This window comes from Anser anser (assembly GCF_964211835.1).
Source record: "Anser anser genome assembly, chromosome: 21".
NCBI classification, from domain to species: domain Eukaryota; kingdom Metazoa; phylum Chordata; class Aves; order Anseriformes; family Anatidae; genus Anser; species Anser anser.
The window spans coordinates 12793256-12809906 of NC_139742.1; the positions used below are offsets into that span (position 1 = coordinate 12793256).

Consider the following 16651-nt stretch of genomic DNA (forward strand, 5'->3'; position numbering starts at 1 on the left):
TTGAAGAGCTGTAGTCTGTAGGAAGCCCATGTAGGATCAGTTTGGGAAGGACCGCATCCTGTGGGGCAGACCCCACGCAGGAGCAGGGGAAGATAGTGAGGAGGAAGAAGCAGCAAACTGTTCTGTACTGACCAGTCCTCATACCCCATTCCTCTGCACTGCTCAGGGGGAGAAAGTAGAAAAGGGTGGATAAGGGGAAGATGGTTTTAGTTTGATTTTATTTTCTCACTGCTCTAGCCTGTTATCAATAGGTAATAAATTACAGTAATCTCTCCATGCAGGGTCTGTTTTGTCCGTGAAGGTAATTGGTGAGTGATCTCCCTGTCTTTATCTCAATCCATGAGGTTTTTTCATCATATTTTCTCTCCCTGGCCTTTTGAGGAAGGGGAGTGAGAGAGTGGCATGGTGGAGCTGAGCTACCCACCAGTGTTAAACCACCACAAACTCTGATCCAATTCCTTTTAAAGCAATTTCTATTACATTAAATTAGACAAGGCTAACTATGAAAGTCTAAAGTATTAAAGATCTTGTATTCACCTGCTGTCTATCTGTGAACTGTAAGTTGAACATAGCCCTTTGCTACCAAGAAACATGATTACAAATTGTTATTGACAAATTCTGGTCTTTCTAAAGTTCTTTTGGGGAGACATATGCTCAAGGCATACAATAACATTCATGTCACCTTGGAACATTACGTTCTGAGTGTTGTTGGTTTTAGCAAGCATTTAACAAGTACATTTTGGTCTGCACTACAGAGTGTCTCAATGATGGTAATATTCTGAGCCAGGTCATACACTCTGCTTGTTACTGTGTCAAGAGGTGCATCTCTTCTAGGAATCATATCTGGCTGCTTCACAAAACAGTAGCCAAGCTTAGCAAAACTTAGTATTGGCATCTGAGGTGACATCTACTCAATCTACATGCTGGTAGCAGAAATCACTGATTGTTTTCTTCTCCTCTAAGCCATGTTTCCATTAGTACATTACCGTTATTGTTATCACCCTAATCGCCTAGTCAATAGTACTGTCCTGATGCTATATTTTTCCTATTTAGGTCTTAAATTTCAATACAGCAATTTTAAGTTCTGTGTTGAGATAGCTTAATTTATCTGATTTGATCCTATATTATTTTTAATATATTGTGCAGTCATCTATCAGTTCAACTTTTCCAAAACACTGTGCAGAGACAATTATACTGTCCCTTTGATGATGATGATGATGATTTGTCAAACAAGATTCTAATACACATGCTTCTGGGTGTCTCCTACACTACATGTCACATGTCCCCTTTTTTATGTGTCCATCTTTAGTACTCTTTCCCCTACGATGCAACTTAAAGTGCTAGAGATTTCTCTTCTGCAGCAGCTGCTATACTATGTAAATATTACCTTTTCAAATTTCATCTGAAAATCTCTTTCCTCATTCAAAATTTTCTTGCACTACTGCTGATCTTGCTCATATATTGCTTAAATTGCTAATGCATTCTGACAATGGCTACAAAAGATAACTTAATAATTTTGTTGTATTAAATATTGTCTATTTCCTCATATTTGTAGTAGATTTCTTATTAATGTAGGGAGGCAATGGACTGAAAATCTGTGAATTTGCACTGTTAGACTTGAAAATATGTGCATAGACCAAATTTTGATAAATGGGTATGATTACCATCTCAAATAACTTCTTTAGGCCCTGTGTAATGGCATGCTCCGTCTCTTCCCTTCTGTGTTTTAACATGTTTTCTTGCTCAGCTAAATCAAAGAAAATCTCTATTGTTTTAGCCTGGGTGAAATTTTAAAGAGACATGGGATAAGAATTCCACAGCCTGTGTATGATCCAAATCTATATGATGCTGCTGAAAACTGATCACAGCGGACTGCAGACCACTAGACCCTAGCTACACTTCTTTGCTGCTTCATTCAGTCTTAACAACCCTATGAGTAGCACAAGTTTTCATTTTAGTAGTGTGTATTTAGTCCATATGAAATATTTCTCCAGATTGCTGTATTTTGATAAGTTGAAACTAGTTGAAGAAGTCTTTATGACAAATTTAAAAATCTATATATTACCATGTTTTGACTATTAAATAAATATTAAAGATTAAAGGATTAAGCATAAATATTGTTTTTAGAAGTTTTATTTTGAGGAAACATCAGTGCTTGCTATATTTACTCTAAGTATTAATATCTATCCTGTTTTAGAGAAATAGAGTAAAAGCAAGCCAACCATAAAAGGTAACTTTGGAACATGGTACTAGAAGCCCTTGTCTCATTTAAGTGAGACACACAGATGGACATACAGGAACACCAACAGATGATGAAATACAGTTGATTCTTCTAACAAGAAGAAGAAACAATAAAGTACTACACAAATTATGTTATTATATTATCACAAAACAAGAAATTCCATGGGACCTGATTTCCAGGCCTAATCTTAGAAGTTAACTTGTAAATGCTTAATTTGGGTAATAATAACGTGAAATGAAACAAGTTAATAAGCTCCTTCAAATCATAGGCTTTATGTGAAGTTACCTGAGAATTAGAGATCAGAGGCTTTTTGTTAAAATTTAATGTATTTTCACAGGAAAAATTACAACATATGTTGATACTTCTTTGTAACTATGCTACCTAATTTTAGTTACTTTGAGCATAATGGTCAAACAAGTATTTAATTCTACCTAGTTTATCAATGCTAATCACTAAGTTTATACTTGATGATTAATATTCTTAAGACCAAATAAATTTATAGGAAGAAAAATGTTTCACAGTTTGAAGTGTATTTCCCATAGGCAACAAAATAAGTTAACATCACTTTTCTAAAAAAAAAAAATAAATCTGCCTTTCTATTGGTAAAGCCAACCTTAACCTCCTCACACAAGCATTTCCCTGCAAGTTGCTCTTTTCCTGTAGTGTAGGTATGCTGCATTGGAATGAAACTGAAGACGTACTTTTTGATCAACAAGTTTTCCCCAAATAGTCTTTTTGTTTGTGTTTGTTGCAGTACATGCTGTAACTGTGACTTAAATCTTGCCAAACTATCAACCTATCTTTCCTTCTATGCTTATTAGGGGAAAAGCTTCATGCAATAGAACAATAGATGCGATACCAAAGAAAAGTACTGGATGAAATTAGCCTTTTTCAAATGAAAACTAACCCCAGTAAATAGTAACTATAAAATTAAATGAAATTACATTTTCTGTCATTAAAATTGAAGACTTTTTTGTTCTACAAAATCCTGATGACTTACAATTCAACAATATCTCCAGATTCTGGAAAATTACCAGAAACGATGTCTAGCTGCGCTACCTCTGTGCAAGACTCCCTTCAGAGTTTGGATACAGAACAGTATGGGTGTGCTGCTGCCCTGGCCTTCAGCACCATCTGCTGGGTAATAAAAACTTGACAAATTCTTCAGCCTCGCTAAGGTCTTTTCTATCTTCTGTGCAGGTCAGCTTCACCTGCCCCACTCAGTATGAGACCTTTAGACAAAGTATATGATATCACTTATACAGCAATGAAACACGTTGAGACTTTATTTATTCCAGAATTAACAGTAAGAGTCTAGAAATAAAACCTCCTGCAAAACTGAACCAATAGAGGTTATATCCTAAATTCCCAGCCTTTCCATCTTTAAGCTACAGAAATGTTACATTCTAAAAGGTACTGAGTAATTGGCAATGTCAACAAAGTAAGTTCACTGACACATAACTTTAAAGATACATATAAACACTATTTCTGTTCCTTGAAGACCATTTCATAGAAGTGTCAAGTACTATGTGAGCAACTAAAAATTAAACTTGACGTTATTTCCAGGTAAACCCAGAGACTCTAAAAAGGACAAAACTAAATATATATATATACAGTCACTGCTTATGCCAGTTATCTCGAAGACTGTGAATTATTTTGCTGGATTTTCACTTGTAAAGAAGTCTTAGTCATGTTTTCTTTCTAACAAAGTTGAACTGAATGAGAAACTTCTGAAAGAAAAATAAAATGGCACTACCTTGCTTAGATCAGCAGTGTCTTGCAGAGAAAAAACACAGGTAATTTGCTGTTTCCTTAACAACTGTAGGAAAAAAATGCCATAGCATCTAGCAGTAACAGAGATAATACTTGAACTCCTTTTCTTTTTCTTAGAGCAAGAGTTACAGAGTTTCAGTAGTTTATCTTCCCCAAAAATGCCTAGTAAATAGTTGCCTCTCTGAATTGAGATACTGCCAAAAACTGCATTAAGTTTTTGTTTGGAGGCCTGATGCCTTACAGAAATAGAACTAGCTGTAGTTATGAGCTCCCTTAGTATGCTGGCACAGTAACACTATCATGAACGCCACAGGCTTATTTGGAGAGTTCAAAATAAGTCTTTGATCTATTTTCAGCCTATGAATTGTTCTTGTGGAATCTCAACTTATTTTGGAAAGTTCATGTATATGCTTGTTGCATGACCAGTTTGACTGTAGAGTAATTCTTGTTATGTAGCAGATAAGGTATCTGTCCATAGCATGTGTAAAGCATAAGAGAGCCTTCTAGGACAGCAAAATCAAGTACTGTTTGGCAGGGTACGCTGCCTACTTCCAAATCTTTTTCTGCAGGGCAACCAAGTGGATCACCTCCTGTGTTGAGAGAGCAGCTGAAGACATGATAAACAGTAAATATGCCTTATTTTCCCCTCCAGAGGATTCCAAGAATACCCAGTTCCTCCTGGTTTTCTCAGCAGCACTTACTTTTCAAGAGACTGGCACTATTTCGTTTTTCCATTGCTATTTATAGCACTGCCCCCGCCCCTCCCGCCCCCCCCTTTTTTTTGGCCACTGGATTCGAGGCAAACTCAAATTTCACTAAAAGTTGCAAAACAATTCAGATATCTATCATTATGGTCTTCCTGAGACGTCTCTCACGTTGAGGAGTACAATGACCATCCTTCACTTTCAAAGGCCAAAAAAAAAAAAAAAAGTCCTAGAAATACACTAAATTGCTGGCAGAGTCACGAGGAAATTCTCGCAGCGCAGGGCCGTTTTCTCAGGCACCGCCGTGGCTCCGCTGCCCGCGGGAGGCTCGGGGACGCCGGCGGGCCGAGCGCCGGGCGCAGCCGAACGGGCGCCGCCGGGAGAAAAGCGCGGGCGCCCCCGGTCTGCTCCGGCGCGGGGCCGGACCGAGAGGGCTCGCGGCCGTCGCGGCAGCCCCTCGGGCGGCAGCACCGGCCCAAGGCCGCCAGCTCGGCTGCTACCGGCACGGCCTCCGGGGACCCCAGCGGCTCCTCGCGCCGCTGCTACCGGAGACGGCCGCGAGGCGCGGGGGGCGCCGCCCGCCGGCAGCAGCCGCAACGGGCCGCGGCCCCGCCCCCCCGTGCCCCCTCCCCCCGGCAGGAAGCGGAAGGGCTGCCCGGGGCCGCCAGGTGACCGGGATGCGGAAGCCCTTCCCGGGGGAGCGGCGTTTCCGGCGCTGGCAGGGCCGCGGAAGCCGCGTCGATCGCGCCGAGCGCTGCAGCCGGGGTCGCGGCCCGCTATGCGAGAGACGCCGAGGCCCGCAGGTGAGTGGCTGCCTGGGCGCGGAGCGCGGGAGGCCGCGCTGCTGCCGGGCCTGGCTCCGTGGGTCCGCTCTGGGGCCAGGGGGCGACCGAGGCCTGCGCTCCGCCGTCGTCCCCGCTCCCTTTCCCCGCCGAAAGCTTCTGCGGCCCTTCCCCGCCGGGCGGCGCTCCCCGGAGGACCTCTGAGCCACGGGAGGCGGTCGGGAGGCGGGTGCTGGGCCCGGCCCGGCCCGGCCCCTTCTCTTCTCTAGGCAGAGCTGACTGGCGGGTCGGCCGCCGGCTGTGGCCGTGACGCCTCTGGCATGGGCTCGCCGGCACGTCTGCCCCTGCTGATACAGCAGCGTTTTGAGGTGCTGCCGTGGCAGAAGAAAGAAATTAATTTATTCAAAGCTTTCCTTCTTCTGAAATAGCTATGTACCGGCAGTTCTTAAAGTAACTATTTTTCAGGAAGTAATATGGACCTTGTACGTTTCAATGTTCTGGAGAGACTAGGTATTTTCTATTAACTGCAATTGAAAGACTGTTTTGGTTTTTTTTTTTGTGAGTAGGGATAAAGAAAATGCAGCAACAGAACGGGTTGTAAAAGGGGGAGTTGAAACCTCTTTGGAGGGAAAAGCCGAAAACATTCTTGAAGGGTATGGCCTCACTAGCAGAAAACATTTTACTTACGCTTTGAAAAGAAAGTTTGCTCCCACCTGCAATTGTTTATGTGGTGAACAACCATACATTGGTGAAAGATGACAGCTTAGGGTTCTTCCTGATTTTTAAACAGGAATTTTTCTGGGTGTATAGGTATTTCTCTTTTTAAGTTTTGGTTGAACAGATCCCAGAAGCTTATCTTTTTTTTGGTATGCAAGTATTGAAAAACAGACTCTTAAATCTGAGAATGTTATGAAAGAACTAACGTGTCTGCATTTAAAAAAAAAGTTTTTTTTTAAAAATAAATATTTTTTAATGTGTACTGTGTATGAAGTATTGACATTATTTTTCTTTCCACTTTATCAAAAAGAACTTGACGTTAACAGTTGAACTGGCAGTATAATTTGCAAATTTTAGGCTATTTCTTCACTTAGTACAGCTTGGTGACTGTCTCAGCAGAATGTAACTGATCACCCCTGATTTAAGTGAGGCAGTGTTTGTAGGAAAGTAGCTCTCTAAACTAATTTCCTGCCTTAAAGCTGAGGATCTCAAGGTAGTTGGTAAACACCTCTTACATTGAACAATTGTTTCAACCAACAAAGAAATAACAATTTCTTAAGATGCGTGACTGTATACAGACAGTTACAGTGCTCGGTTACAGAATTTTAGTCATTTAGTCATTTTTAGTCATTTGTCTGTCCTTCTCCTTAGTGGGAGCTTTTTTTTTTTCAGTCCTTCCAGTTCCTCCCACTATCCAGTGGGGAGAGATTAGTGTAAAGTTTCAAGAAAGGACACTGTGGTCAAAACAGTACCTTTTTTATTTTGTCTATTTTGCTGTGATTATTTATGGTTATAAATCGTTTTCATAAATGAAGAAAACAGACTGGGAAGAATGACCTGTTAGAGATGTACGTAGGAGAGTCACAGTGATGCCATACTTCTAATAATAAAATAAAAAAAAAGCGCAATCTTCAACATTCTGTAGAGGATGCTCATTTCAGCATTTGCAAGGAGTTTGGGGCTGTATTTCTTGAAAGGTGTTGGTGGTTGTCTGACTCTAATGCTCTCTTTTCTATGGCAACCGTGTTCACCTTGATCGATGATAACAGCGAATGTCTTGTTTTAACCTCCATATGTTGTCATCCTTTTCTATCTTTGAAACTTTAAAGAAGGAATACTGAGGCTTAGGGGGAATAGGAGAAAAGTGTCGACAATATGAGCTGGAAAAGATCTGAATGGTAAGGAAAGGATTATGTAATAATGAGCTATTGGCTAAATGTTGTTTTACATAATCATTCCTGTGTAGTCTGTGTTTTGCAAGCAAATGCTGCTGTTTTTTTCTGCACTTAGCAGTCATAAATTTGTGCCAATATACCAGCATACGAACACAGTGCATCTAATGAACAGTTTTCTATAGGTGGTTACATAACTGCATAGAAAGTACTACAGAGAGTCTGTACAATAACCATAGAGGTGATTCATAATCATATCTTCTCAATTCCGTATTTTCATTACACATGAATTTCAGAGTACTATTTGTAATGCAAATTCTATTTCAATATTATATTCAGAAAGTGTCTTAAATTCTGTATGTGTGCTATCTGCTAATTTACTAAGTATTCTTTCTCAGGTGTGCAGCTCCATCCGTTAAGTAGGAAAGCGAGAGTTTTATGAGAAACAACTTGACAGAGGAAAACTGCTTGCTACTCCAACTCTGTTGGAGTTCCATTGTGTTCAATTTACTCATTGAAAAGTTGCACAAATTTAGTTTATTCAGGCTGTTAATGTGGTCTTTTTGTTTTTACATTTAATCTTCTGTCGTTATTCCTGATAATAACATGGAAATTCATCTTAAATTCAAATTTAAACCGTAAAGCAGACATTTTAAAGAATTCTAGCACAAAGCTGACATAGTCATTTAAACAATAATAAGATGTGTGGGTCATGTGGGAATGCAAAAAAATACCTGAACTGTTAGCTGAGCTTCTAGTGTATAATTGTTGCATTGTTACATATATACAAGGTGCATACAGTCAAAACTGTACAGCTGAGGTGCAGTCGGTCTTTATTGGGGGATCAGTTAGACGATGTTGCCTGTTGAAATGCAATATTTTTCATATGCTGTTTTAAACACAAACATCCTGGAGTTAACTTTGTAGCTATAATTTCATGAAATAACTGTTCTTGTTATCCTAAATCCATGCTTGAAATGATTAACCTATGTCTACTGGGTGACTCTCTGTAGCTCCTGCTATAGTTGATGAGCCCTTTGGGATGGAAGAACAGCAAAATATGCTGGCATAGCAGCTTGTGGCCTCAATATCTCTTTGAGAAAAGAGAAAGATGAGGTGAAGGGGAACAATAGAAATACAGCAGTGACATAGGTTCCAGAAAATATTGGACTGAGTTCCATATGAGTCCGCTTAAGTTATTGCTTTCAATTTCCTTATACACCTTTTTAGAAAGATCAATACTTTACTAAGCAGAATTTCTGATCTTTTTTTTTTTTTTTTCTTTCAGCACAACACTAAATTTGTAATGAAATGGAGTCTGGGTCAAGCTCTTTTCGAGTGGAATTTCCAGATTTTTCTAGCACCATTTTGCAGAAGTTAAATCAGCAGCGCCAGCAAGGACAATTATGTGATGTGTCCATCGTAGTTCAGGGCCATCTCTTCAGAGCCCATAAAGCTGTTCTTGCAGCTAGTTCACCTTACTTTTGTGATCAGGTTCTCCTAAAAAATAGCAGGCGAATAGTGCTGCCTGATGTGATGAATCCAAGAGTGTTTGAAAACATTCTTCTGTCTACGTATACAGGTCGACTGGTAATGCCTGCTCCAGAAATTGTTAGTTACTTGACGGCAGCAAGTTTCCTTCAAATGTGGCATGTAGTGGATAAATGCACTGAAGTGCTAGAGGGGAATCCAACAGTTCTCTGTCAGAAGATGAATCATAGCAGTGATCATCAGTCCCCAAGCAGTAGTAGTTACAATGGCCTTGCTGAAACCTTTGAACTCGGCTCTGGAGGACAGACGGAATTCCACAAAGTGCAGGAACTGAGGGATGGTGAAAATGAAGAAGAGAGCTCTAAAGATGAACTATCGTGTCAACTGACAGAACATGAGTACCTTCCCAGTAATTCTTCAACAGAACATGATAGACTTAGCACAGGAATGACAAGTCAGGATGGTGAAGAAGGAACTAGTGATAGTGCAGAGTATCAGTATACCAGACCTATATATAGCAAACCCAGCATCATGTCTCACAAGCGATGGATCCATGTGAAACCAGAAAGATTTGAACAAGACTGTGAAGGTGTTGATAATCCTTATGATGAACACCAAGTTTCTGAATCTGTGAATGCCATTCAGGCAGATCATTCAATCCAGTCTTCAGGTGTTGAAGACTTTCATATAGCTGACAAAAAGATGGAAGCAGAATTTGATGAACAGGCAGATGAAAGTAATTATGATGAACAAGTTGATTTCTATGGCTCTTCTATGGAAGAATTTTCTGGTGAAAGGGCAGATGGAAATTTAAGTGCTCACAGACAGGATCTTATGATAGCAGCAGGCTATGGTGAAGGAATTGAAATGGCTGCAGGAATTAAAGAAGAAACATCCCTCACTGGATTCTCACATGCTGATAAGCTATATCCTTGTCAGTGTGGTAAAAGCTTTACACACAAAAGTCAGAGAGATCGGCATATGAGTATGCACCTTGGTCTTCGACCTTATGGCTGTGGTGTCTGTGGTAAGAAATTCAAAATGAAACACCATCTTGTTGGCCATATGAAAATTCATACAGGCATAAAACCGTACGAGTGTAACATCTGTGGGAAAAGATTTATGTGGCGGGACAGTTTTCACCGGCATGTGACCTCTTGTACCAAGTCATACCAAGCTTCTAAAGCTGAGCAGAGTACTACTGAGATGAACTGAGACATTAGTGCTTACATTTGTTTAGAAGAGTAGTAAAAATAAACTAATTATGCAAATAGTGTCTGGTACTTGCTATTGTGAAATTTAAATTAAAAAAAAAAAAAAGTTTCAATAATTATGCTGGTATGAGCAGACCAAAGTTTTTATTTTCCACAATATTATTCTAGGTGTTCAGCGTGTGACGTAGAAATGGTTAATCAGAAAGGTGGTTGCAAAATGAGGTCAATAAGGTCTTTAAGATAGTGATTATCATCACAGCAGTATTTAGAAGTCCTGTTGTTTTAATAAGTCTTCCAAATTCACAGTAAAACCCAGCTCTAAATTGACCCAAATTCTGCAAACATTTACACGAAGCAGGAATTGAAGTAGCCTTACTGAAAAAGAGAATTAGGATAACCATACCAGGCTACGTGGGCTACCTGTTGATAAAATTCTTGTGATTCACATTTTAATTAAAAAAAAAAATTTTGACCTCAAACTGGAGATTGCCAACATACTTAACATGCATCATTAATAGCCTGCATCATTAAATATCACTTATTGTTTTGCCTTAATGAAAGGCCGTGTTAAGTGATTTGGCTTTCCTTTATCTGTCCTCCATTCTTTTTCCATCTTCAGTGAAAGAAGTGATTGTTTAATTTTGTGCTAGTTTCTATTTAAAGAGTCTGTAAAGCACTTAAATATAGTTGTGCACGATGTAAACTTAAATCTGCGTTAAATATAATTTAGCTGCCTCCTGTAGGGCCTAATGCTGTATGATGCTTGGCTTGATTTTGGTTGCTACATAATGAGAGCTTTTAAAGTGTGTGTAATAAATGTCATGTCAAAACAAACAAACAAAAATAGGTGTAACATTTGGAACTCTCCCTGAATACTCAAAATTCTAAACCCTAGCTTTATATTCAGATTTTTTGTCTTAACTACAGTAGCAAGTACCAAACTCCGTAGCTTCACGAATTGAATTTTTTTTATTGGTACAAAATCTTGCTTGAGAACTTCTATCTAGTTTTAGAACATGCTTTAGGAAAATGATTTAGACATTGATACGTGTTTTTACTCTTAATTCTTTACTCTTTGAATAGTGAGAATTATGATACAGATTCTTGGTACTGAACTACTGTGACTGGTTACATGTGATCATAAGCAGCCAGAGCTGTTTACCTCTTCAAATGAAGTTGCTTGTGGGGAAAAACGTAGAAAGTATGGCATTTGGATCTATTAATGGTACTGCAAAACATGGTACCATGCTCATGTCCGAAGTCTGGATTTTTGCTGGGAAAGTGGCACCTCTCATTCATTAGGATGAGGATTTATATCCTGTGCTCTCATTCCTGGAGCTATATAGAGGAGTGTTTGTAATTTTGAGAGATGCTGCCAGCTCTGCAGGTAGAGTGAACGCATCAGTTTTAAATGTGACAGGATTTGGGGTTTGAAAGCTTAGTGCATTCCTATGCAAAAGCAATTAACCCTTCTCTGTAGTTTACTGAAATATAAAAAGGAAAGAGCCTTTAGAGTATACGTAGGCTATAATAGGAAGGAGTGATGTCCAAGTACAGTGCTGGGGGAAATAAATTAACCAGCATCAAAAACCTTCTAAGTCTGTCTGGCTCCGGTTTATGTATTAGATACTGCAATAGGCAGGATCATGTACTTAAACAGATGACCCTGTAGCAAAAACACACTAAGGTAATTCCAATTTGGACGCTTTATTGAACTCCCGCTTACAAATTGTCTTAAGATACAACCAAACTGTATCCTGAACATGAATATCTAGTGCAAGCTGGGGTTTATTACTCAGTGGGCTGTAATTACTGTAACATCTTTTCTGGCATTCTACTTACAAACTTTAATTTTTTGAGAGGCTCTTAATTCTTAATCTTCTAATGCTTCAGATATTTTTTCATATGGAATTTTGTTAAAACAGATATTCCCAAATATGATGAAACCATTGCTGGCAATGGGCATGAATGGTCAGCACCAAGGAGTTCGTATTCTTAGCACTTGATTGAACTCTATAACATACCATGGTGGCCATATATATAACCCTTGTACTCAAGGTAACTAAACAGGGATTTGCTCACTAACACTGTAACCTGCTTAATGTATAGAAGCACTTTGTATTTAAGAAAAAAAACTTTATAAGTATGTTTTTTAAACTTAGAAACTATATTCCCTTTATGGTTTGTTTCCACACTGCTAACACTGTCTTTTAATATTAAGAAAATTACAATGCTTGCCTGTTTACATGAGTGTAGAGGAAAAAATTCTTGCACTCGCTGGCCCTATTTGTCCATTCTCCAAGGCCTTATTACATACAGGGTGTCATTTCTTCAAGTACCATCATCACATTTGAGGAAGGTATTCTCATACTCATTTTACGAATGATCTTGTATATCACATTGGTTCTCAGACCCTTTCAAATTGTCACTTTAGTATTGCATAAAAAGGTTAAGGGTGCCTCTTCCCATTTAACCATTAAAAAGGCTGTTATGAAGCACCTGGCTGTGAAACATGGTCAAGCAAAAAATTCTATCTGTTAAACCCAGACCATCCTACAGAGCTGCCAGCAAAACCGTTACTTTTACCAGCTTGGAATGACTTTTACACATGACATTTCAAAGTTGAAAGTTGCTCCTTTTTGCAGTTAGATTACTTTGAAATAATGCTTTAAAATAAAATGTACTGAGAGAGACACTTTAAAGGTTTTATAACAGGTCCAGTAGATCATATTATAGAACCATATTCTTTTTAGTGGTTTAGCATGAATAGTAACTTTTAAATGTTTGCCTGTTACTGTTTTACCCCATATTATGACATCAGCTTGGAATTCCAGCAATTGTTGCTACACTGATTTTTGTAACACTTGGCTTTCTGATATTGATTTACATGAAACCAACTGATTGAAGGGAAGTAATGATTTATTACGAGATCTAATTGAGAGGATTGAGGATTTAAGTGAAATTTGAGATATTTCTCTAAAAAAAAAAAAAAAACAACAAAATACCACCACTTTCTTTTGCTTATCACAGGCAAAACAGTTGACTTGTAATGTTTTTACTGAATTTAATTTATTGCTTTTCAACAGACTTCTGATCGATTCAGGTATTGAGAAAAAGAAAACAAAAAATTAAACACTTAAAGAAATGCCTTTCCCCCTTCCTCCTACTTAACTTCTCTCTAATACCTCTTCTCCCCACAGCTTCCTAGTCTTTCTCTTGTCACTGGGAGTTGCACTAGGTCAGTCTGTTCCAATTCTCTTGCTGAGGTGACAGTTTGCCCAGGAGGTTGGGGTCATATACGTACTGGCTTGTCTGGCTCTTTTCATTTCTTAGTGAATGTTCTCTGCTGCACTGGGCTTGTCAGTGTCACTGCCTCTGGCATGGTTCCTGCATGGACTGTAGCCTCTTCTGGGATGTGCCTGTTCCAGCTTGGGTCTCCCCCAGTCGTCAGTTTCTTCAGTGGTGTACCTGCTCTGGCCTAGGCCAAAGTCTTTCAGAAGATCAGAAGTTTATCTCCTCTGGCATGGAGCATGTCCTTCTGAGAATGGGTCATGATACGTGTTCTCAGCGTCTCCTCTGTGTCTTTCCAAGAGTATCCCTCAGTTTCTCCTCATGTGTTTCCAGTTGTGTTTTCCCAGGAGTATCTCCTTCCATGTCTCCCCACACCTCTTGATAGCAGCTGCCACTCTTTCTTAGATGTATTTCAGCAGAAGTGCTCTGACGATTGAAGTTTTGGCATGTAATGGGTTGTTTACATCAGTTTCAGTGCTGGCTAGAACCTATTTTGATGGGCACAGGGCAGCTCACGACTCTTGCCGTGTGTGTCACCCTTGCAGCCCACTGCCACTGAAACCCTGCAATTTATGCCCAATACAGCTGTAGATAGCAAACAGAAATGTAGATACAGCTTCTGCCAAGCACATAAATCATTGCTTGTGGGGTGGATTTGTTCAAGACAGGAGATGATTTCTTGTCTGTGGGGAGGAGGGAAGCGATCAATGTGTAATATGAATGCATATGTATATGGTGAATTTCATTCATCTTCCCTTAAGATTCATCACCTAAATGATACCACAACTTTTGTGCATTTTTATGTTGCTCACGTCTTCTGTTGACTGTAGTAAAGTGAGTATCTTCTGAAAACCAGAATCATTGTATGCACAGGAGACTATTGATATTTTCGGTTTCTGTGAAGCCATTCATTGTCCTATTGGTGGTAAGAACATTTACTGATAATAGAATTCATTTTCATTCCATTCCATAACAAAGATGTTGATTACAATGAAATCTATGTAACTGGCATTCCAAAAAAAAAAAAAAAGCTCGTAGCAGGCTTAAGTTGTTAGTTTAGGTGTATATCTGACACCTTTCTGAGGGAGGAGGTTCTGTCATGGTTTTTTTGTTGTTCTTTTAAACATTACCTTCACTGTTGCATGCAGCAACTGTCTCTATTTTATGAGTGAGCAGGTAGGTTCTAAAGGAAGCAGTTGGTAAAATATTTGGTCTTAGCTTTTTTTTTTTCTTTTTTCATCTGAGATACTTTTGCAGTTAAGAAACTGTCCTGGATCAAAAGCAAGGAGGGTGATCAAAGACTGATATATTGGATTTCTTATTAAAAAAAAAAAATGAATATTTTACATCTCTGTGCTATTGAATCTGAAGGAATGGAGGCACTTCAGATCTTGTAACTTCACCACTTTAGCTGATGCTAGTGAGGTGTCCTGTTTCTGCATTCTGAGAACCTATAGCAGTATATTGAGTATTTTGGTTTAATAGAACCTTTCTCAAAACAACAAATGAAAATGTTTTGTTTTGTTTTTGTTTGTTTTCGTTTTGTCATTTAAATGCTTAATTAGGTAGCTAGAGTTATTTAGCTATAAGCTGTAAACTGTCAGTGCCCTAGGGGAAGATGCTGGAAAACAAAATGGTATATTTTTAATGTGATTAAACTGTAAATTCTAATTTTGCTTGAAGCCTGTGTCTGTCGATTGCTGCTCCTTTTTTGTTCTTCATGGGATTCCATATTTCTTCCAGAAATGTAACTGTTTATGCAAGTCAAGTGAATCTTCCTTAATGAGCTATAAGTTTTTATTCAAAACAAGTCATTTATAATAGTAAAACTGCATATCTTGATATTTTGTGAGATGTTATGCTTGTATTGCAGAGGTTGGATAGTTTTGTCTATAAATATTGCTGTCTTAATTGTACAGCATGGTTTTAATTTAATTTTACTGTTCAATATTTTCTTCTTATAGAAGAGTCCCGTGCCCCTTTTTTGTATAACATGTTTTAATAAATGTTATCTGTCAACTTTGTAAATGTTTTCTTAAGCTTGAATGAAAGGAATGCATGTCTAGTACCAGTATTTAATATTTCACTTTTGCCAAAATAAGTGCTCAAACAAAACTTCAAATCCAAAAGTTGTTGATATATTATATAACTTTATTAAATATATAAAGAAAATTTTTTTCTAGTAATGTGTCTTCTTGAAATACTGAGAACATGCCAGCCCAGCCTAAGAAAACACTAAACTAAGAACTGATATTTAAAATACAAGTAGTTGATGAATACGGGGAATTGGTCCTGTTTCTTTGGTGCTTAGGTAATTAGTTGCCATGTGAGTCCAAATTTATCAAACAGGTTTTATCATATCTGTGGTTTGTTGTTTCTTTTTGCAAAACAGTGATTCCTTAAGTTATAATACAATATGTACAGGCCAATATGAAAATTTTGGAACACACACTTAATAGTACCAGCAACTGCAAAAACCCTACAAATAAACTAGAAGTAGGTACAGATAATGTGTCAATCTTGTCAAAGTATCAAAGAAATTTCACGCTGTGAAAAACGTATTAAAGATTAAATTTATCTTCCTGTGAGGATTCCTCCTCTACCTGTCTAAATTTGGTTATTCTAACAGAATAATTTGCTTTGCCCATCTTCCATCTGTTAATTCCTCATGGAACTGTCATAGCTGATGCTTCTTACTCAGCATCATAATGCTTGCAATCTAAACAATAGATGAATTCACTTTCTTGTAAAACATATTGAGCTGATTCCTGGAGAACTCAGTATTTGTATACCACAGTCCTTCATCTTCAGCAATTTTAATTGGAATATGGCACAAGCAAATTCACGTACTATTGCCATTAGTTACTCTTACTGCATACACACAAAAAGCTGCAAGTATTCCGTCTGTTCAAAGTTGATAGTTTGTTTTTCTCTGATAAGTGTATCTGTTATTTAACTTTGCTATTTATGCACTGGTCAGGATACTTAGGGTACCTTATCCTATTACCATTCAGCACCTAGTTTCTGAAGACTGCTTTCCATATCTTTTGATACAGAGAGAAAAACACACATCTTGAAGATAAAATGTGAGGTCTGATGTTACATAATGTGAATATTGTAGCAGCAGCTACTAGCTTCAGCCCTTTTGTCTTTTAAAAAGTGGTACAGTTTTACAGTGTATTGTTGCCCTACATATGCTGCAAGCATGTGCAGGATAGGCTCTGAAAACATATGCATGCTCTCTAAAGCAATTGGTGTAAGTTAA

General features: G+C 38.5%; 1 protein-coding gene across 2 annotated transcripts; it reads left to right on the plus strand.

Moving 5' to 3' along the window:
* Positions 1-5347: 5347 nt before the first annotated feature.
* On the plus strand, positions 5348-13097 carry ZBTB43 (zinc finger and BTB domain containing 43). Of its 2 annotated transcripts, none has more exons than XM_083807084.1 (2): positions 5348-5522; positions 8679-13097. In XM_083807084.1, exon 2 carries the CDS (start codon positions 8702-8704, stop codon positions 10094-10096), a length of 1395 nt encoding a protein of 464 aa, XP_083663210.1. In that variant the 5' UTR covers positions 5348-5522; positions 8679-8701; the 3' UTR covers positions 10097-13097. The 2 variants fall into 2 exon arrangements, with proteins under 2 accessions (XP_083663210.1, XP_083663211.1); XM_083807085.1 differs by lacking the exon at positions 5348-5522 and adding an exon at positions 5553-7396.
* Positions 13098-16651: the final 3554 nt, after the last annotated feature.